This window comes from Trachypithecus francoisi, unplaced genomic scaffold (genome assembly GCF_009764315.1).
Source record: "Trachypithecus francoisi isolate TF-2019V2 unplaced genomic scaffold, Tfra_2.0 Lachesis_group4, whole genome shotgun sequence".
Classification (NCBI taxonomy): Eukaryota; Metazoa; Chordata; class Mammalia; order Primates; family Cercopithecidae; genus Trachypithecus; species Trachypithecus francoisi.
Window position 1 is genome coordinate 93,999,060 of NW_022681469.1, and position 21,961 is coordinate 94,021,020.

The following is a 21,961-nucleotide window of genomic DNA, read 5'->3' on the forward strand; positions in this document are numbered from 1 at the left end:
GCAAAGGCACGTCTCACATGGTGGCAGGCAAAGGAGTGTGTGCAGGGGAACTCCCCTTTATAAAACCATCAGATCTCATGAGACTTATTCACTATCATGAGAACTGCAGGGGAAAGACTTGCCCCATGATTCAATTCCCTCCCACCGGGTCCCTCCCATGACATGCGAGAATTATAGGAGATACAATTCAAGATGAGATTTGGGTGGGGTGGGGACACAGCCAAACCATATCAGCTGGTTAACAGAAATTCTAGGAATCCTAGACAGACTTATTTTCTTCCAAGTTTAGCAATGAATAGTCAACTGCCTCTTTTAAGACAAAGGATTGGCACGATAGCTAGATTATATTAAAGATAAGAAGATATTCTAGAAAACTAATTTAAAGTAAACATAAGTAAGCACAATTAAGGCTTATTTGTTTGTTTTTGAGATAGAGTCTTGCTCTGTCGCCCAGGCTGGAGTACACTGGTGCGATCTCGGCTCACTGCAGCTTCCACTCACTTGGTTCAGGCAATTCTGTCTCAGTCTCCTGAACAGCTGGGACTACAGGAGTCCACCACCACGCCCAGCTAATTTTTTTCTTTTTTTTAGCTGAGGTAGAGTTTCACCATGTTGGTTAGGCTAGTCTCAAACTGCTGACCTCAAATGATCCACCCACCTTGGCCTCCCAAAGTGCTGGGATTATAGGCGTGAGCCACTGCGCCTCGGCAATTAAGCCTCTTTCTAAATAATCTGGCACAGGATCTTACATATACCGACAATTTTCAGCACAAGAAAATTTAATGTATTGCCTGTATTTAAAAATATTGCTAGGACAAATAAAACAACAGATAAAACAACAGAGGCAGACATGCCTCTGTGTTCTGGTTCCAGAGCTGTCATTAGTGTTCTTTTCAATAGCACACAGCTGCTTTCTTTCTCACACAGGTGAAAGGAAGACTCATGTTTTTGGGACACAGAGAAAGGTTTAGTCAGCAACCATTTACTGAACTTCTGTAACTAAGGGACGACCACTGTGCCCTCTGCCATGGAGAATGGAAAGCTGTTCACAGGGTTTGGGAATCTGATTGGTGAGATAATTAAATGACCACATAAGGTATCCTCCACACCCCAGGCTGGTGTATATTGCACTCCTATGAATGTCTGGGCAGTCCTCCACACCCCAACCCCTACCCAGCACATGTCACTGGCCTTGTGTCACCTAAGATGTTCCTATCAAGTTGTTTTCCATGTAAGTGCCAGGATGCTGAAGTTCCTTTATTCCTACTCAAATTTTATTTTGTCTTTATTTTCTAGGGAGCCCCAAATTTGTTTGAACCATATCTAACTGGCAATGCACCAGGAAGCTAGAGTGGCTTCAATGGGCAAAGAGAAAAAGTTAGGGAGGAAAATGATAGCGGCCTCGCTAGTTAAACATACTCACAGCAGCCACCCTTTATTGACCACAAACTGTGTGCCAGTAGTAATGATAATCACCGAATCATTGCCCAACATCCCACACCTGTTAACACTAAGGGCTTTACCTACATGACCTGTGCCCGTCATATCCACCCTAGAAGGTAGGTTGTACATTATCTTTTTTGAGATGACAGCACTAAGGCTGAGATGAGTAAAGTGAATAACCACCCAGGGCTCCTCAGCAAGATGATGTCTGAAGGGCCTAAGTCCCAGCCCTGGTTCTTTCATGACACTATGCTCTCCCGAGAGTGTGGACCCAAATAACCCATCTGGTTTATGGGAAAAGAAAATGCAGGAAAGTAACAGAATCTCCAGGTTTGGAAGGGGGAGTAGAGTCATAGACACAAGAAGGTGGTCTTTTATTGGTCTTAAATCACCAAAGATGCCCCTATAAAGTTGTTTTCTAAGTGCCAGGATGCTAGAGTTCCTTTATTCCTACTCAAATTTTACTTTATTTTTTATTTTTTGTGGACACCTGGCCATAGCAAATAGATATGAGATCAGCCAATTTGCTTTTCAAAAGGTAGAACTGACAATCACATAGAAAGATTGAAATGGTCCACAAATTCGCAATGCTTTTAAGATTGGCCAATTATACATATTTATAGTTTAAAAAATCGAAATATAAAGGCCAAAACTAAAAAAAATTGTTTGCAAAAGGCCAAATCATAAAATTCTTCCCTCCTTTCTAGATAAATTCTCTATATGAAAGATTATACTGAAAAAAACATTTTTCTACTCAACACACCAACTAAGTTTCCTATAATTCAGTTCTGACACTACCTGGAGATAGCACAGACATCACAGACTAGGGGCTCAATCCCACAAGACTGCATCCCACTTTAGATGCCAATCACAAATCTCAGGTTGTCACCTGTACTTCTGACCAATGGGTTGTATATCAGGGTTCTCACAACCACCCTCTGTGGTCTGATAATTGCCTGTTAAGGACTTACTAAACTCAGGGAAACATTAGTTACACTTACTGTTTTCTTATAAAGGAGATGAAGATGAATGTTCAGGTGAAAAATAGTTACACAGCATGAGTTCTAAAAAAGTCCTGAGCACAGAAGCCTCTGTTTCTGTGGGGTTTGGGTGCACTATCTTTATGGCACATGGATGTGTTCACCGACCTGGAAGCTCTCTGAATTTCATTGTTTAGAGTTTTTACAGAAGCTTCATTAGGTAGGCATGATTGATTAAATCATGGACTACTGGTGATTAAGTCAATCTCCATCTCCCTCCCCTCCCCAGAGGTTGAGGGTTGGGACCAAAAGTTCCATCCCTCTAGTCATGCCTTGTCTTTCTGGCAACCAGCTCTCATCCTGAAGCTACCTAGGGACCCCAGCCACCAGCCATCATATTAGCAAACAAAAAGATTCTCCTATCACTCTAGAGATTCCAAAGGTCTTAGAAACTCTTGTGTTAAGAATAAGGGATTAACACCAAATACTAAAACAAAAGATGCTCCTATCACCTCTATCACTCACGAAATTCCATAGTTTTAAGAGCTCCGTACCAGTGGTAGAGACCAAGTATGTATTTATTATGTCACAATAATAGAATATTATATACAATTAGATACTAAAATCTACTTTTATAAACACAAATTTAATTTGTGCCATTGTTTAACTTCCAAGCCATAATATATGGAATATTTCTTAGTTCATGTTTAATTTCTTTTTTTTTTTTTTTTTTTGAGACGGAGTCTGGCTCTGTGGCCCAGGCTGGGGTGCAGTGGCTGGATCTCAGCTCACACAAGTTCCGCCTCCCGGGTTTACGCCATTCTCCTGCCTCAGCCTCCCGAGTAGCTGGGACTACAGGCGCCCGCCACCTCACCCGGCTAGTTTTTTGTAATTTTTAGTAGAGACGGGGTTTCACCATGTTAGCCAGGATGGTCTTGATCTCCTGACCTAGTGATCTGCCCGTCTCGGCCTCCCAAACTGCTAGGATTACAGGCTTGAGCCACCGCGCCCAGCTCATGTTTAATTTCTTATATGAAAAATGTTTCTAACAATGACTAGGAAGAATTTGAGAGTGAATGATGTATAATTCTCAAACATGAAATCAATAGCTCAAATCAGACATGAGAAAAGTACTTAAAGCTAACTAAACCTTGCATGCTAAGCATATATAAGATTATTCTAAATATTCACTTCTTGAGGAGGATATACGAGATAATCCAAATCACTTTACAGACTTTAAAAAAAAAGATTATGTCAGAGGCATTTGAGCCAGAGTGACTCCATCTTGAATAGGAGCTGGGTAAAATAAGGCTGATACCTACTGGGCTGCATTCCCAGAAGGTTAAGGCATCCTAAATCACAGGGTGAGATAGGAGGTCTGTACAGGGTACAGGTCACAAAGATCTTGCTGATAAAACAACATGTGGTAAACAAGCCAGCCAAATCCCACCAAAACCAAGATAGTGACAAAAGTAACCTCTAGTTATTCTCACTGCTCATCATATGCTAATTGTAATATAATCGCATGCTAAAAGACACTCCCACCAGCACTATGAAAATTTACAAATGCCATGGCAACAATCAGGAAGTTACCGTATATGTTCTAAAAAGGGGAGGAACCTTGAGTCCCAGAAAAACTCGCGAAAAACCCACCCCTTGTTTATCATATAATCAAGAAATAACTATAAGTATCCTTAGTCTAGCAGCTCAAGTTGCTGCTCTGCCTATGGAGTAGTCATTCTTTGGTTTCTTTACTTCTCTAATAAACTTGCTTTCACTTTATGGATTCGCCTTGAATTACTTCTTGTGTGAGATACAAGGACCCTCTCTTGGGGTCTGAATCAGGACCCCTTTCCAGTGACAATTATACAATGCATTAAACCATAGTATGTCCATATTTCTTTGAAGAAACAAATATATAATTATGACATTGGGTCTACAGTATCAAAACAAACTAACATAAGCTTCTATTTACAAAATTACATGTCATTTGCCCCTTCTTTGGGAATCAAACTTTGATTTTTTTTGTTCCTGGGCATTTTGCTTCCCTGATATGTTAAAGATGGAACAAAACAATATACAATATATTTGCCAGCTTCACTTGCAGCTAGATGTGGCCACAAGACTAAGTTGTGGTCCATGAGGTAAAAGCAGAAGCTGTATGTGATGGACAAGTGTGCTCTTCATGACTTTCTTCATCCTGCTGCCTGGACAGTTATGCTAGTGTCCATGAGGGCACAGGAAATCAAATTCAGATAAGGAATCTCAAGACTGACTGACATTAGAGTGGCCTTATCAGCTGTGGACTGTATTTCTCCATACTTACTTTCACATGAGAGAGAAATACATTTATACCATGTTTAAATCATCACTAGAGCTTTTCTGTTATACAAAGCTGTGACTACTCACAAATAACACATATACACTGAAAATTTTCAGAAGCTCAAGTACATGATACACAATATGATATAGTTCTCAATTTTCTCAATTATCAGAAGTAGGAAAGGTACATTCAAGGAGTGTTAAGTATTGTTAATTCATCCTGCTCTCACTACTGTGGACTTTTAGAACGTGCTCACGAAGACACATTGCCTTGGATGTTTGTTTGTTGGTTTGTTTGGAAGAACAAACATCCGCCCTGGGAGACTATCAAACAGTGCAAATTGTCATAATAATTCTGAGATATGCACACTATGCCAATCAGCATTGGCAGAACATGGGTTAACTAAAATTGTTCTACAGAAGTCATCAGTAAATGAAAATGGCTTGCAATGCCTTCAAACACAGATCAAACTGAACCAAGACTTCAAAGGTCAATTTTATATATCCAACTCTGAGAAGTAGATCCAAAATTAGAATGAAAAGATCACTCTGTTCTTTTTTTCTTAACAAAACACAAGACATGACAGTAGATTTAAGATCTGTAAGCTGCTACACAAAAGAAAATATGTGATTATCAAGCAAGACTCAAAGAAAACTTAGGGGGAAAGCTCCTTTGCTGTCAGTATTACATAAATTCTTCTTTATAACAGGTGAAGAATATTGAAAGGGATAGAACAAGAAAAAAAATAGCAGAAGCTTACATATATACCCATTCATCCAAAACTATATTCATTTTTAGACTGAGAATTGAGGTGGCAATATCCAGCCAGGTATGCGATGGAGAATTTTAAATTGTACTTTTCATGTTCCCACTAAATGAAGCTCATCTAAAGGATTACAATATTTCAAAGTTAGAAGATTCACCAAATATCCTAAATGCTAGACAAGAATGGCAAGTCTGAAGCAGAAAAGGCTACAGAATTGTTCTGAAAATTATTTTCTGTCACTATGTAGATTATGACAAGTTTGTTCTGGGATTTTTGTTGGTATTGTTTAGTTTTCCATGTTTCTGTTCACCTGTATTTAACAGTTCTAATTTTATATTTGTTTTCGAGATTCAAGGGAGGGACTGCCAGCCAAGTAGCAGCCTTAAGTACAAGGCAAAAAAGCTGTAAACTGAATGAAAGAAAAGGTTTCAATCGTTGAGTAAGAAAGCCCGAGGTAGAAAATGAGAATAACGGGAAATGGGAGGGGAAGGTTATAGTGCCAAAAGGCTGATAGGAAAAATGAAGAGAAGCTCAATTAAAGGTAGGTTAAAGGCAAACATTCTCCCACACAAAGAATATCTCTTTCAGACACGGGCTTGTCAGTTAGAGCAATTCTATGACATTACACCCTTTCAATGAAGCAATAATTGATTGAAACATGCTGTGAGAGATTAACATGCAGTGATTGTAATCAACAAATTGCCATCCACTAATACTCCTTCCTCACACTTTATACGACTATCTGAAGTACACACTCTTACACAAAAAAACACTTTGTTCCCCCATTTCCTGATAGAATGCTAAATTTCACTTGAGGAAGATGTCATAAACATTTTAAAATTCAGACAAGGACATCTGATTATCTCACTTTAAATCCAACAACCGTCTGGGGACATGACACAAGATTTCTGAGAGAGAGAAACACAGAAAGAGAAAGAAGGAGACAGAGGTTTTTCAACCGATGACATTGTCTTAAACACAGTTTCAAGTAATTTCAGCTGCCGATGTTAGAGTGAAACTATCATTTTGCTAAAATTACTAGGTTGTCAAACCCACAACTGACACAATATCTTGTCTTCATGAATTTCAGTATCTCTTGTTCCCTTCAATTTGCTGCTCCAGAAATGCCCCACTTAAATCACACATTTAAACAGGTTCCTGGAAATACAGCCAGACACTAACAAAACCACATGTGTTTCTACTAAAGTGCAATATTAAATATGCCAAGAGACACAAAACTTACTGAGAAAATATGGCAATTTACGTGTTTTTAAAGGTTTTAGAACAGAAATTTCCTTTCAAAAGAAATAAAACCCCAGTTAGCACTAACCGAACTGGGAAATGACGCTGTAGAAATTATTTTTGCGAAGAAATAGAAAAGTAATATATGTAGCCTTCTTCCTTAAAGGGTACCTATTAGGGAGACAGGATATCAAGAGAATATTAAACGAGGTGTTATCTATCTCAAATTTATTTTTATGAGGAAAAACAAGTTATATTGAGGATTTATGTTTCAAATGCAGCCTTCATCCTATGTCAAAGAGATTATACAGATGTAAGCCAATATCTTATCCATATAACAATAAAAGCAAGGTCCTCATAGTTTGCCATTAGATTTTATATTTGAGGCCAGGAGCAGTGGCTCACGCCTGTAATCCCAGCATTTTGGGAGGCCGAGGCGAGTGAATTACCTGAAGTCAGGAGCTTGAGACTAGTCTGGCCAACACAGTGAAACCCTCTCTCTAGTAAAAATACAAAAATTAGGCGTGGTGGCACATGCCCGTAGTCCCAGCTACTCGAGAGGCTGAGGTAGGAGAATCTCTTGAACCTGGCAGGGAGAGGTTGCAGTGAGTTGAGATGGTGCCACTGCACTTCAGCCTGGGTAACAGAGTAAGACTCCATCACAAAAAAAAAAAATTATGTTTGAAAATAGATTGTAATTTTATATATTTTGATTCTCTGAAACTTGACAATTCCTGTACATACTAGGGCAACTCTCAGTAGAGTAGAATATTTTATCATTTGTAATAATTTATCCCCCAGTTGTTCTAGAGATTAGAAATTTACTTAACTACAAAGAAAGAACTAAAGTTCTCCATGGAAGTCTAGCTAAAAAGATGAGTGTCAAGTTGGGCATTTGAGGTAGAGGGAAAGTATTTCAGGTGAAGCAAATAAATGTAAATAAAGGATAAAAAGAAAAAAATATGCAAATATGAATGAAGTAGAAAGTCCACTGACTTCTCCATCTTCCATGCTGGCTGCAGTTTACACAGGAAAATCGGGGTTCAGGGGTTGAGGTTGGCACTGAAACTGACTTCGAGGAAATCAGCAGTCACATGCATATGTCATTTAGATAGAACACAGTGTGCAGGAAACCTCCAGATTATCTCACCTTCAGCCTCTAGGACAAAACCTCCACTCTAACATTATCAGAAAGTGGTTGACATTTTCCTTCAAATTATTTAAAGAAGAAAGTCCATAAACTGTTAAGATGCCCACGTTTTCCACAATTCTTATAGTCTGGAAGCTAAGGATCTAATTTCTAAGGTCATTCTTTCCCCCTCATGTACTCCTTTTTCCATTTCCTATCTTCAGATCCTTTTGAAATTAATTTCCTAGAACCCTATAATACTTTGGTTTGTTTAGCATGCTCTAGACTTCCACTTGACCTTTCCCTTGACAAAATCTGCTGTAAAATGGTCAACCTTCTGTGGCAAAAGCTACATCTGCGAAGCCAATTGTAGTTTCCCTTTAATTAAATATGACAAGTTTAGTTACCCAAGGTCTTATTTTCTACTTTATAAATAAATATACATATACACTCCTATGCATTTATTATAGTAAATTCCAACAGTGGACACAGAATAAATAAGGGTGGAGGACGAAAGCAAATGATAAAAGTAAAGGTTTAATGAAAGCGTTCATCTCTCCACATAGTTCACTAGAAATATCAGGTAATCATTGAATAAACTAGTCTACATTTTTCTGAGCACTTTCTTATTTGGAAAACTGTAACATTTGCATAACCTTCCATGCTGAAATTGTTTGTAAAATTAAAATTCAGATTATAAACTATAGCTCAAATGTGGTATAAACCTGAAAATGATTCAATTAAAAAAATGCATTCCAATGATCCATTCTCATTCTAAATCGAGACTGTTTCCCTGAAAGGTCTGCTATACTCATATTAAATATATCCTTATCCATTAAATATCTTCCTTTGCCCATTGGTTGTGTTGTAATGAAAACTTCCACATTTCCATTATTAATCAGTGTATGTTAATGATCTTATGCTTCAGCTGGGTCTCACTTCACTTCACCTTGCTTCATTAACAACAAGGGTATTAATTAACCCACAATCTACTGGCAGTGTAAAAGCATCAATTCCCTTGTTATCATACATAATATTGCATGTTCAAAGGTGGTGAGAATAGATTAACCCAGAAGATGAGCACCTCAAATGAAATCCACAGTCAAAATTTAATTTTGAATCACTTCTCTTGTGAGTAGTCTGATACAGTGTCAGCTGGAACTAGGATCTCTCTCTCTCTCTCTCTCTCTCTACCTTTTTGAAGCAGTTAGCTCACCCAGTGGCCATTCTGCTCACAGCTGGAATCCAAGAAGCAGGTCTTTGTGCTGGAGATTAGAACACCCTTAAGTGGGTACTGAAGCACCTGATTTGGGGCTTAAAGCTTGAGTTGAATGGTAGATTTTTACTTCAATTATGCTTTTCATCCATGATTCCAGTCTCTAGCAAAAATAATCTTTGGGATAAAACTCGGAATATATTTGGGCTCATTTCCCGATTCAAATGGTAACTCAATCACTGAAGCAACTGAATTAACTTCTACCTTGGCTTCTCTGTCCATCAAATGGGGATAATTATCTTGCACAAGGATCCATCTAATGGGACAAGGTTTGAATAAATAAATTGGTGTCTGAAGTAATCTTTGAACCTGGTTCTCATAGCTAGAAGGGTTCTCAAATGTCATGTGGCCTAAAGCCTCTGCTTTTATAAGTGAAATAACTGAGAAAATTTCTATACAATTCTAATTATCTCATCACTTTGTCAACACTAATTTATAAAGCCTTCCAATGCTTCGATTATGGTCAGCAAATACCAGAGAAGCTCAAGGAACTACCAAAATCCAAACCAAAACAAAACAAAAACCACAGCACACACATTATAAAGTAGAACAGAAATCATATTCTAACTTGAGCACTTTTTCTCTCTTGACACCATTTTGGGGATTTGTACTGTCACTGTGGACAGCTGTTTCAAGTCTTTGCTTTATCTGGAAAAACAAGCCCTTACCAAACAGTGGTACTCTTCATCTGCATCTGACGCACACCCAGGGCAGCTGGAGTTTGTGCTAATGAATTCAGTCTTTCATTGATTTTTTTTTATTAGCATGTATGCAAACAAATTAATCTAATTTATTTTTATTTTTTTTTTATTTTTTTTTTGAGACAGAGTCTCACTCTGTCGCCCAGGCTGGACTGCAGTGGTGCAATCTCAGCTCACTGAAACCTCCCCCTCTAGCATTCAAGCAATTCTCATGCCTCAGCACCACCACTTCTGGCTAATTTTTATATTTTTAGTAGAGGCGGGGTTTTACTATGTTGGCCAGGCTGGTCTCAAACCCCTGACCTCAAGTCATCCACCCACCTTGGGCTCCCAAAGTGCTTAATCTAAGATTTTAAAGTGACAGTTTCAAAAAGCTGAAAAAGACTAAATAGCAGCCCAGTCCAGTTATTTGCCTTGGATAAAGCGATCTTCACAGTTTAAGATGGTAAAAGGCTGATATCCTTATCAAACATTTCCACAAATGTAGATTCTATGGGTTCTAACAATAGTGATTTACACCATCTGGGGATTACCTATACATACTTCAAATGTATTTTATGTTATTTTTTAAATTTCAATTAAGTGTTTCTTTTGATTCTGAAATTTGTTGCATTTGACTAGAGGTTTCACATTAATTCTTAAAATACTTTAAATACATTAAAATATCCTCCAGCTTTTTTATTTTTAAAGACATGGATATAGTTATCCCAAATACATGCCTATAATGATATTGGCTATTTAGCAACCCATCATCTAATATACAATATTTTCTTACTTATTTTGTTTATTGTTTGATTCCCTCCAATAGAATATAAGCCTTCAGGAGGGTAAGTAGTTTGTCTATTTTGTATCCCTGGCATTTAGAACAGTGCCTATGCAATTGGATGCAATTGGAGGTCAAAGATATTTAAAGGAATTAAATAAATAAAGGAACTAAATTTGTCTAAGGTATTCATTCAGGTGCATGCAGAAACTCAAAACTAAAAATGCACTGTTACTGTTTTTATAGAAGTAGTGTATAAAGCTAAAAGTTAAGGAATTGCAGGGAAATGGCTAGTAGAAGAGATATGATGTAATATATTTCATCACTGAGGGAAAACTGCTTTTCTCCTGCAACACTATTTCTGAATATCCCAAAATGGCTTGGTAATAAAACTCTGCAAATGGAATTTAGTAGTAGGGTGATAAATCAAAGCTATTCTTTAGAAATGTTATGGCATAATTTCTCAAAGGAACTTAAAAAGTTTCCCATTGGACAAGGTTATATAAAAACACAGTTAAATCATCACTAGGTATGGCCACTCAGCCTTGGATTCTAAGCTTAATACCCTGTCAACATTCTAACAGCTCTATGAGGCTGAAGAAAAGCAGCAGTAATATGAAATTAGACCAAATTTCCTAAGCCCTCGTGCAAGGGCTGCATGAGGTGTTTACAGCATAAAATGACTTTGGAGGTCACCTACACGAATTCTCAGGTCTCCCTCCCATCTAAAATTCTATGGTTCTGTAACATATTTTGCAAGGAAAGAAAATATAGATCCCTTTGAATCAAAGGGTTTTAGTGATGAAAGATATACTTCAGAGATCATTTCATTCATTACTTGCTCAAAGTCTCTGGCTGTTTTTTTAATGGAGCCCAGATCTGGTACTCAAGACTTTAGGATCTTATTTGAGTAAACTTTCTACTCTGCTATGTGCATTTTCTCCTTTCTTAAAACATGATTTCTCTCAGAAGCATTCTTGGCTGTGAAACCTAAGGACCACCCAGGAATTTGTGTCGTGTGACACAACTCACAAAAATCCAAATGGTTTTTGTTCACTATAGTCACATCTTCTCATTCCAAGAGATGAAAAACCAAACATTTTGTGTGTCCGGTACCTCTGTGCCCTCTGATGGTGTCCTTTTATCCAAAACCACTTTAATGGATGGACTGGCAGTGTAGGTTTGCCAATTATGAACTTCTCAGGCTACAGAACTCCAGGGCAGGGGCCAGCGGACATGAGGCTGGACATACAGTTCTGTCAGAGGAGTTGGAAAGGGGGAAAGGAAGTTCCTAATTCTCTGTATATCTATAACCATTAGAAACCTGGAATTGGTCTTTCAAAACGTGGAAGTGAGACAATGTTCTATTTCAGTGGCTTTCAACTTGGCTGCAGATTGCAACACCTGGGGAACTTTTAAAGGCCTTAAGGCCTAGCCCCCAACTCAGCCCAACGGAATTAGGCTCTCAGGACATTGCTGTTTTGTTAAAAGCATCCCAGGTGCTGCTAATGTGCAGCTACAGATAATCTACACTGGTCTGTTTATTACATGACCTTACAGAAATAAAAAGATATAAATACAAGATAATTTCATGTACATGTACAATTGTACAAAATCATGAAAAGACTTACTGCCATCTAAATATTTACCTACCCTCAAAAAGTTTTAGTACTGCAAAAGACATGCTGCTACAGGGTTATTACGGTCTGGCAACCTGGGAGAAAAAGCCTGGAATAGAGGCACCCAGCATCATTCCAGGAATGCTAAAAGGCAAGGTAAGCAAGGAATAAGTTCACTTACATTGTCTTCTATCTTTCCAAAGAGAGGAAGAAAGATATTCTTAATTTTCCTCCATGAAAATTACATAAATATCAAGGGATTATCATGAGCTTGGTGTTGGCAGGAGACAAGATTAAAAAGTTAATAGAAAATGAAGTGCCTGCCCTCACTTTACTCAATGTTTTATCAGTGCAATGCTTAAAAAACATCACAGCAGGGCGCAGTGGCTCACGTCTGTAACCCCAGCACTTTGAGAGGCCGAGGCGGGTGGATCACAAGGTCAAGAGATTGAGACCATCCTGGCCAACATGGTGAAACCCCATCTCCACCGAAAATACAAAAATTAGCCGGGCGTGGTGGTTCACACCTGTAGTCCCAGCTACTCGGGAGGCTGAGGCAGGAGAATCATTTGAACTTGGGAGGTGGAGGTTGCAGTGAGCCAAGATAGTGCCACTGCACTCCAGCCTGGTGACAGAGTGAGACTCCGTTTCAAAAAAAAAAAGTCACTAGGTTGACCATCAAGAGCTTCTGGACTGTATCAGTTGAGTGAGACACTCCTATAATATAAAACTTTCACAGAGGCACTTTCACAGAGGTTGTTTCCTCTTTAGGACAGTAACGAACTCACTTCTTCAATCACATGCTCAACCTACTATGTGCTGCTAAACGCCAACCCCCCAAAACTGAGGTATCTCTGAAAGAATCAAAGCAGGTTGTGTAGACATTTCCACACAGAGGCATGTTAACAGAGTATACTGAATGATAACCTCATGAAATTAAAAAAAAAAAAAAAAGCAGCCATACCTAAAAGAAATCAGGTCAGGCCTAATGAGAATCAGCTGGTAGGCTTTACCTATTCCTACTATTCTATTCTCCGTTGGCTTTTTTTTTTTCTTGGAAACCTGTAATCATAAGTACATTTTCTTCAAAAACACGAATAAGGAAATGGGAAATAACATATTTCCTATGTTTTTCCTAAGGTAGACCTGTCATAACACAGATTCAGAAAGAAAAATCAATAAGAAGGGGTTTCTCCATATAATCCACAGTGTCCCCCCTGCTTTGAAACAGAAATCATCATTCACTACAGAAGCATCTGTAAGCAAAACACACTGTATCCTCTCTAGGCAGGAGAAAGGGTTAACTAGGTACAGGCACTAGCAGGACCACAACACAGCAGGACTGGCTGGGCCCAAACTTGCTCCCCCATCCCTTCAACTCCTCTAACTCACAGCTCCTCATTTTTTTTTTCTTTCTTGCCTTCCTTGTAATTCTCTCATGTAAATCTCATGCCCAATGATGTTTGCCCCATTTCTGGGAAAAGATAAAGCTCCAAAAACAACTTGATTTTCCTCTAACACTTCAAAATATTTCAAGGCAAAACCTGAACCTTAGGGGGAAAAAAAGGAAATCTTTGAAAACAGCTTCAATCACTGTCCAGGTTCACAAATATCTAGTTACCAGACTCATAGTTTTCCTACTTTAAACAATGAAGAACTATGAGACAAAAGAAGAAATGCTGAAAAATTTAGATGACAATGAATTTCATTACTGCTTGCTCTCAGGGAGTGTTACTGCTAACTTAGTAAACAAAAAGAGATCTTGTCACAGATGGATGAACATTTCAAAACTGGTTGCAAATAAAGACCCAAATGCCTGGTCAGTTTGCTTGTTTCTTATCAGCACTTCCCATTGATCTTCTCTTTAAGAGTTTAGGAAATTCACTCCGCCAGGTACGGTGGCTGATGCCTGTAATTCCAGCACTTTGGGAGGCCGAGGCAGGCAGATCACTAGATCAGGAGTTCAAGACCAGCCTGACCAACATGGTGGAACTCTGTCCCTACCAAAAATACAAAAATTAGCAGGGCGTGGTGGTGGGCCCCTATAATCCCAGCTACTCTGGAGGCTGAGGCAGGAGAATCGCTTGAACCCGGGAGACAGACGTTGCAGTGAGCAAGATCATACCATTGCACTCCAGCCTGGGTGACAGAGAGACTCCATCTCAAAAAAAAAAAAAAGAAAGAAATTCACTCATTCACTCATGCGTTCCTTCATTCCACAGATATCACTGGATGACTTCTTGTTCCTTTCACTACCAAGGAGGAAGCCCTATGTACTTGAGGGATTATGAAAATAGGTATAGTAGGTGTGCGTGAGTCAACTCATTTAGGAAAATCATTAGTAGATTGCTTTCATCTCTAGAATTATTCTTCCTTTAAAAAGCTTGATTTGCTGATAGAATACTATATGAATTGTTTAGTTGTTTCCTATTCTATTCTTGAGTCCAGAAACAACAGAAATGCCTTATTTTAATAGCCCTGGCATTCTCCTCCCTGCTATATTCAATGGAGTAAACTTTAGTTGTATGTTAACATCAATCAGTAATCACTTCCACTTGTCCTATGGCAGCACAGAGGGCCTCCTCTATAGGGTCCTGCACCTACATTTTCACAAATTAGTGACTTTTGTGGGAAAGGGATGAGAAATTACTCACATCTCTTGTTCAGTTATACTCCCCAGCCTCTGGTGGGTCCAAAAATGTAAGAATCCAGAACAGGCTCATCCCAGTCTCCAGGACCATTCCTTGTCTCCCATGGACCCTCTCCTCCTCACTGCTATTGGGCCATGTGGAGGGCCACCATATGGCTGCACGCAGCCCCAGATGGCTCCATCTCCCTAAAAGGGGCGCTCAAGAACATAAAAATGCTGCTGTGTACTTTTATTGCAGCCCCTTCTCATTTTCCTCCATCTGTCCTCCATATGGTTTATGCAACTCTCTTCAGCTCCTGCACACCCGGGCCTTTGATAATGAGGGTTGCTTACCTGACCGAGATAAAGAACTAGAATTCACCTTGGTCAGCGACAAGGGGTCCTGTTACTTTAAATATCTGATTCGCTTAGTATCTGAACTATTAATATCTCCTTTTCTTCAATTTGCACACATTTATTTTATATTTATTTCTTATAATCTTATTAACAGAAACCACGTGGTGGCTTTTCTGTTGTGTTTTCTCCAAGTGTCGTTCTTCAAGTTTGGAAGAGCTACATTGACTTCCACTTAGGCATCTCTTTTATATACACATTAATCATTTTCTCCAAAATTGACTTTTCCATTTTCATAAAATCTTTCTTTGGTGAAAGTTGTTACCACTTTTGCCACTCAGATGTCTCCGCAACACTCTAACGTTTCATGTGTGTCCTTCCCCCAAACTCTAAGGAAATGAGCAGGAATTAGGTGAGGTGACCCCAACCAACCCCTTCTTCCCCACTTAGGTTGGTGCTAGGAGAGTCAAGCCATGAAGTCCTGGTCCTCTTGGCTTTGTGAGCACATGGCAGAAGTGACATACATGATCCAAGGGTTGGTATAACTGAGAAGAAAGCAAGAATAAGTCACTAGACAGGATGCAAGTCACTATATTTCCCAATAGGAGGCAAATTCTGACATTAGCAACAATAATAAGAGTGATTTGTCATTCTCAGTGTTAAGTAGCGGGAACCTGTGAGCACCTGAGCCATTTTCTCAAAAGCAAAGAGAACACAAACTCATGACAATTAAAAAGAAAAAGAAATCAAGCTAGGCCTGGGCAGGTTGTAATAATTTTCCTGCTTACTAATGTAACCCAGACACAAAGTCTTGCACTACACAACTGTAGTGGTATTAAGAAGAACAAAGTATTCAATCTTTCCAAACCACTACTAAAGTGTCTTTTCCATGACACATCATTTGTCTGCACTCTAGCTCAAAACACCTGTGTAAAGCAGTCTGGTAATCAGTAGACTGAAAATTAGACCCACCTTCCATGATGATTATATTTGATGAAGCAGAACATGGGAATAGTGCTCAAATGCACAAAATATTAATCTATAGACATACAAAATCAACCCAGCAAATGCCAAGAGAATATATTTTTCTTTTAGCTGTTTGTTTAGTGTATATAAATGACAACTATTGATTTTGTCTTCAGACATATGCAAAATAGGGTATCTATCTGAATTTTAAAATCACACAATAACTTTACTGTAGAATACATGGTTAGGTCATTTTGATACTGTTTTTTGCCCATTTACGTATTTCACACATTCTTGTTTCTCTTATTGTCCTTTATAACGCAATATAAACCCAGACATCACTTACGTTCAGACAAAACTCCAGGGACACAAGGAAATTCTTATTCCCACCTAAGCTGTCATTTCAAAATCCTTCCTGCATGGTAAAAACCTAAGGAAACTGTGGGTCTCACAGGTGCTATGGAAGGAGCAAAAAGTGCATTTTAGTTAAGGGATCAAGTTGCAAAATGCAGGCTACAGTCAGAGGCCTATTCATTGGAATAACTGCTCCAGCATAGAACAAATTACAAATTCTGGTTAAGAGAAGCAAGTACTCTCCCTTCTGAGATAAAGGAAGTTACCGATAAGTCATTTTGTAAGTGGAATAGTAGTGTTTCCAAAAGTGCATGGGTGAAAAAGCAAAGTGAGTGTTCTACTCTCAGATTAAATTTAAAAGACAAGAAGTCTGATCAGTAAGGCTTTAGTGCATTACAATTTCTGCTCTGAAAAGCCGGAAGTATCACAGTCTGCACCTCAGGGCTTGTTCTGACCAGGCAGTTTGTAAACCACTTGGAAAAAGGCAGAAGTTGCCACTAAGCATGTAGCTGCTGAGTAGTTGCATTAATTGTTGACATTTCAACACAGAGGCTGCTCCCCGCAGCTCAGCACTGCCTACATGCCAGGTGAACGCCTGCTAGCCCTCCTCCCCCTTGTATTTCTTTCCATTGAATGTTGCTATTGAATGTTGGTCTCTTGCCAACTGCCTTTAGGTGAGATTTGGGAAAAATTGCCAAAGAAACAAGAACAGCTGCCTTCATATCATTTTCTTTGTACAGCTACTTCCCAGGAAGCTGCTTGGGATCTACATGTGTCCATTTACTGGATTTAAACAAATCAGCACAAGGCAAGGGATGAGTCGCACAAAGCATATGCTATTTCTCCCCACCCCGGTTTCAGCTAACAGTGGGAACCTTGCCCCTGAGGGTACTGACAAGGGCATCAGCTGCTGTAAGTCTGGAAGCATGAGCTACTCAGAGCCTTACCTGTTTCTTTGTCCTGGACTTCTTCCAGGTGCAAGTCATTCAAAAGGTGCTCCAAAATCTTCTCCGGGGTCCCGGACACCACCACATATCTGTCAGAGAGCAGAGAGTCCACTGAGTCATCCTCGGTGGAAGACTGCGAGCGGCTGCTCCATTCATCGTCCTCATCCTCCTCGTCGATGTATTTGAAATAAGGCACATCGAAGGTAGGCAAGGGCAGCTCTCGGTCTGAGAGCGCCGCGGCGGAATCTTTCCTCTCCAAATGAGGGTCAAAGACCCTCAGCCGGGAGCTGCCCATTGTGAACGGTTACTAACAAAGGCATCCCCTAAATGCTAAAAGATCTTGCCATCCCTGTCCTTTCACTGGGAACTGAGTCCATCTGGCTGCTAAGAGCTCTGCAGTCAGCTAGAACGCTGGAGAGGCGGAGAGAAAAGAGAGGGAGGGAGGGAGGGTAGAGGAGGCAGAGAGCGAGAGAGATGGAGCAAGGGAAGGGAAGGCAGACAGGGAAAAGGAAACGGGAGCGCGTGCCTCTGGGGCTGCAGGGAAACTCTCACCTCCAATGGCTCTCCGCACTCCCAGCTGTGGGGGCTGGGCCACAGCACTGCACTTTCTTCAGCACCAGGACGCTCTGGTCTTGCTCTTTAACCTGAACAGTCGACACTTCATCATCTTGCTTTAATTGTGGACAGGGATGATGGATGAGAGAAGGAAAAGGAGAGAGAAAATTAAAAGGGGCAGGGGTGGGAAGGAGCTAACTAAAGCTATATTTTCTAGAGTTGCTTTACAGTATCATCTCTTTAAAGATTCAGAATAAATTAGGAGTCTGGTCAAAAATCTCCCTCTAATATTAAAGTATCCACGTTCAAATGCTATGAAAACTTACAACATTAGAGACATACATACTTTGAAGGAAATAGAAAACAAAGTGGAGGTGGAATTCAGAGTTTATTTTTAAAACTACCTAAACAATTTAGAGACTACAAAATTCAAAGTTTCAAAAAGCACAACACACTAATTACATGTGTACTATATTCTCTTTTACCTGGCAGATGTTTATTAAACACTCTATTAAAGTTGAATCATACAAAATATACATTATTTAAACATTAAGACAATGAGTAAGCCATATTCCACAGTTGTAATCAATACATATATTCAGTTACTTTACACCCTTACTTTAAAAGGCAGGCAAGAAAAAAAAAAAAAAACTACCCACTCCATCATTCAGTTCAATTTTTTTTCAGACTTGAGAGGGCCTTCAAATTTATCATGTACTTGTTTTGCCAGAATACAAGCAAAATGGATCTCTAGTTAGAATCTCGTCTAGGCTGAAATTCGGATGTCATGGATGAGTGCACAGACTTTCTTCACCTCAGTCCCTTTTTAAAAAGGAGAGACGGCTGAACCATCATTCATTTCTGCACACACAGCTTCCACAGCCCAGAGCGAGTGTGGCCCGCTGACGTGGCTCTGTCACAGAGGACAGCTTGCTGCTGACCCAGCAGGGTGGCCTCCAACTCGGAGCCATGAACACTTTCAGAGTGTTTAGTGTGAACTTCTCCCAGTGTGCAATACCCAGTAAGCGTAAGGTAGCCCGGGAAAAAGGAACTGTAAGATGCATGTCAGAAAATCTAGCTTCCCTATTTCTGAGGATTTGAGCAAAAGATTAAAGGAAGAAAAGTTGATAGTAAGTAGGTTTCACCTTAAAGATGATGTCACCTCTTTAAAAAGGGCACTATGTGCTCAGGGCTACTAGCACATTTCCCCTACTGACAGAAAATCCTACCTACCTACCGCCAGGTACAAATATAAAAGAGGATATCCCCACCCCCAGCAGAGAAAAAAATATCCATTGTGCCTTATTAATTGGTTCTACAGGCTAATCAGGGATGTCAATGTATTTTATTCACCTTTCATAAGAATAGGAAGGCACTAATCTTGCCCTAATTGCCAGCCAAGTCACTGATAAAATTGTGACTTTACCTCCTGGTATTCTGATTCCTAAGAAAACGCAGTAAGCTAATCATTTAAGTCCTCCAGGATTTTCTTAAAAACAAAAAATATGTGTCATTCTAAACAGCAATATAATTTTATAATCATTCTTTTTTAATCTTTTAGTGGTAAATAATTTCACTATGTAAAACCGATGTATTACATTTCAGCAAGGTCAGACGCATGCAGTTACTGTGGCAATTAATGCCGGATATTCATTGTTAAACTCCCTGAGGACGACAGTGGGACTCCCGTAACATGAATACCAATGTGTAATTGCTATCTTTCATTTCTCCAAAGGGGTTCCTTTGTTATCCATGTGGCTGAAGTGAAATAAAGTGGCTGCAGAGAAATGCATCTATTGACCAACCCCCCCCCCCAACACAAAAAAAAAACAACAACCAGAAAACCACAAAACAAAAAGGCAGAATGACGGTCTGGGATGCTGGGACACACAGAACAAACAAATAATTCTGTTCTTTGAAAGGACAAAAATATTTCCCTGGTTTCCTTTAATCATGCGCCAATACTCATTTTATATGAGCTTGCTATCATTCTGAAGTACGTTTTACATTCTATGTGCATGTGATATATGGCATTATTAACTTCCACAGGCCATGCACATACATATGGATGGGAAAGGCTTCTCTAATGCCTGTGTAACTAATATGTATTACATGGCTATGTGCACAGCAGCCACACTCTGCCAGGCAGGGGAAGAGCTGAATCATATTGATGTACTATCAGTAGCATCTATGTCATTGTGATAGTTTTCCATTTTGAAGACCTATTAAAAATAAAGAAGAGAAAAAGCAGAAAAATTAATGTACAAAGGGAAATATGTTATCTAAAATTGCCATAAAAATGTAATAATCCTACGTATTACATCTGACTCTCAAGAAGGAAAGGTAAATTAATGTTTCCCGACCCATGCAAGCTGAACTAATTTCTCATCCTGAGAAAGAACAGAAGTACCATAGTTGAGGTTCTGGGTATGAAATTTTATTCTTGTGCTTGCTTGGTTAAGATTAAAAGTATTAAGAGAACTAATAACAGAAAATATATTAAATGACAAATAGTTCATGAAATGCAGGTAAAGTATTAAAACACTTAATTGACATTCATTCAACAAATAGTGAGGGCTTGCCTCCTTTGCATAAGGCACTGTTCTGGACACCACGCGGCAAGTGAAGATGAGTGAGGCAAGTACCCTGCTCTTAACTGACAAGTTAATAGGCTCAATGACAACATAAGTATAACTGGGTGAGCACCCTAAGACGTGGCCAAATGCAAGAGACAATGCAAAAGTAGAATCCATGGGATCTGATGGTCAAAGATAACTATGGGTGACTGGGAGAATGGAAATACCATTAAACAGGGGAGAAAGTGTATGAAGGAGCGGTTCTGGTGAGACCGATGCTTCTGATTTTAAACACTGACATTTCGTACTAAGACAGCCTACCTGCTATAGATGTTTAGCAAGCAGTTAGAAATAAAGAACCAGGCCTCTGGACAAAGGTCGAGGGTAGAGACAAATTTATGAATTATTTAAGCTTTGGTAATGGATGAGATTGTTAAGGAGGAGCAGGAAAGAGGCAGAACTATGAACAATGGGGATTAAAGGAGCTAAAAACACAGTAAGGGGAAGAAGTAAAGTGGGAGAATATTCGAGTCATGGGGGAGTTACTTACAGAGAGACCATGAAGACTACTACCAAGATGAGTCAGGAGGAGAGCCAGGAGAGCACTGTATCAGGAGACCCCAGGGGAACGCTTGCCTGACGCTGTAACATTTACAAAGATGGTAAGTCTAAGGTCACTTAAGGTCAGGAGTGGGGAAAATGTGTTAAACTGTGAGTGAACAAGGAGGAAGAGAAGACTACATCTTGGAAATTTCATTATAAAGGAAAGAAGTCAGTTTGAAGAGACTCATTCCTCCTCCAAAATCAAACCTGTCTGAAGCAGGCAGTACCAGAGAACCTTTCAGATGGCAAACGCGGAGAATCATCTAGCTTGACACTATGACACTCAAGAAGTCATACCAGTAGCACGAGTTCCAATGCTGTTTGCCCTTAGGTCTGTGAACACATTAACTGAAGATGTTAACTGATAGGAAGGCATTTGTAGCCAATAGCTTGTTATACCTCTTTTCATCTCACAACTTTCTTGGCCTAACACTTATTTATCCCACAAAGTTCACTTCAAGAATCACCTCCTCCAGGAAGCCCCCTGGTCTTCAGGTTGATCTTGTTGGCCCTTCTGTGTGACCTCACAGCACCACATATATCCTTCTAATTCAGCACTCTCAGGAGCACTTACTAATGTACTTTCTGTCCCCACCTTGCCCAAGCTCAGTTGTGGGCAAGTACTCTTACCTTCTTTCACTTTGAATTCCCAATAGTTAGCCAGGTCTTGACATTTCACACTCAATGAATATCTACTGAATACGTTTATAAACAAAGGATGAATGAATGCATTTG

At 39.5% G+C, this 21,961-nt stretch overlaps 1 protein-coding gene across 2 annotated transcripts in view; it reads right to left on the reverse strand.

The window, feature by feature from the left end:
• RAPGEF5 (Rap guanine nucleotide exchange factor 5) overlaps nt 1-21,961 on the reverse strand; it is a 241,612-nt gene that overhangs the window by 59,061 nt on the left and 160,590 nt on the right. For both annotated transcript variants that reach the window (XM_033192533.1, XM_033192532.1), the window contains exons 10-11: nt 18,045-18,163; nt 17,493-17,581 (exon numbers count right to left, since the gene is read on the reverse strand). In XM_033192533.1, the coding sequence (XP_033048424.1) occupies nt 17,493-17,581; nt 18,045-18,163 (208 nt within the window). The remainder of the gene's footprint in view (nt 1-17,492; nt 17,582-18,044; nt 18,164-21,961) is intronic.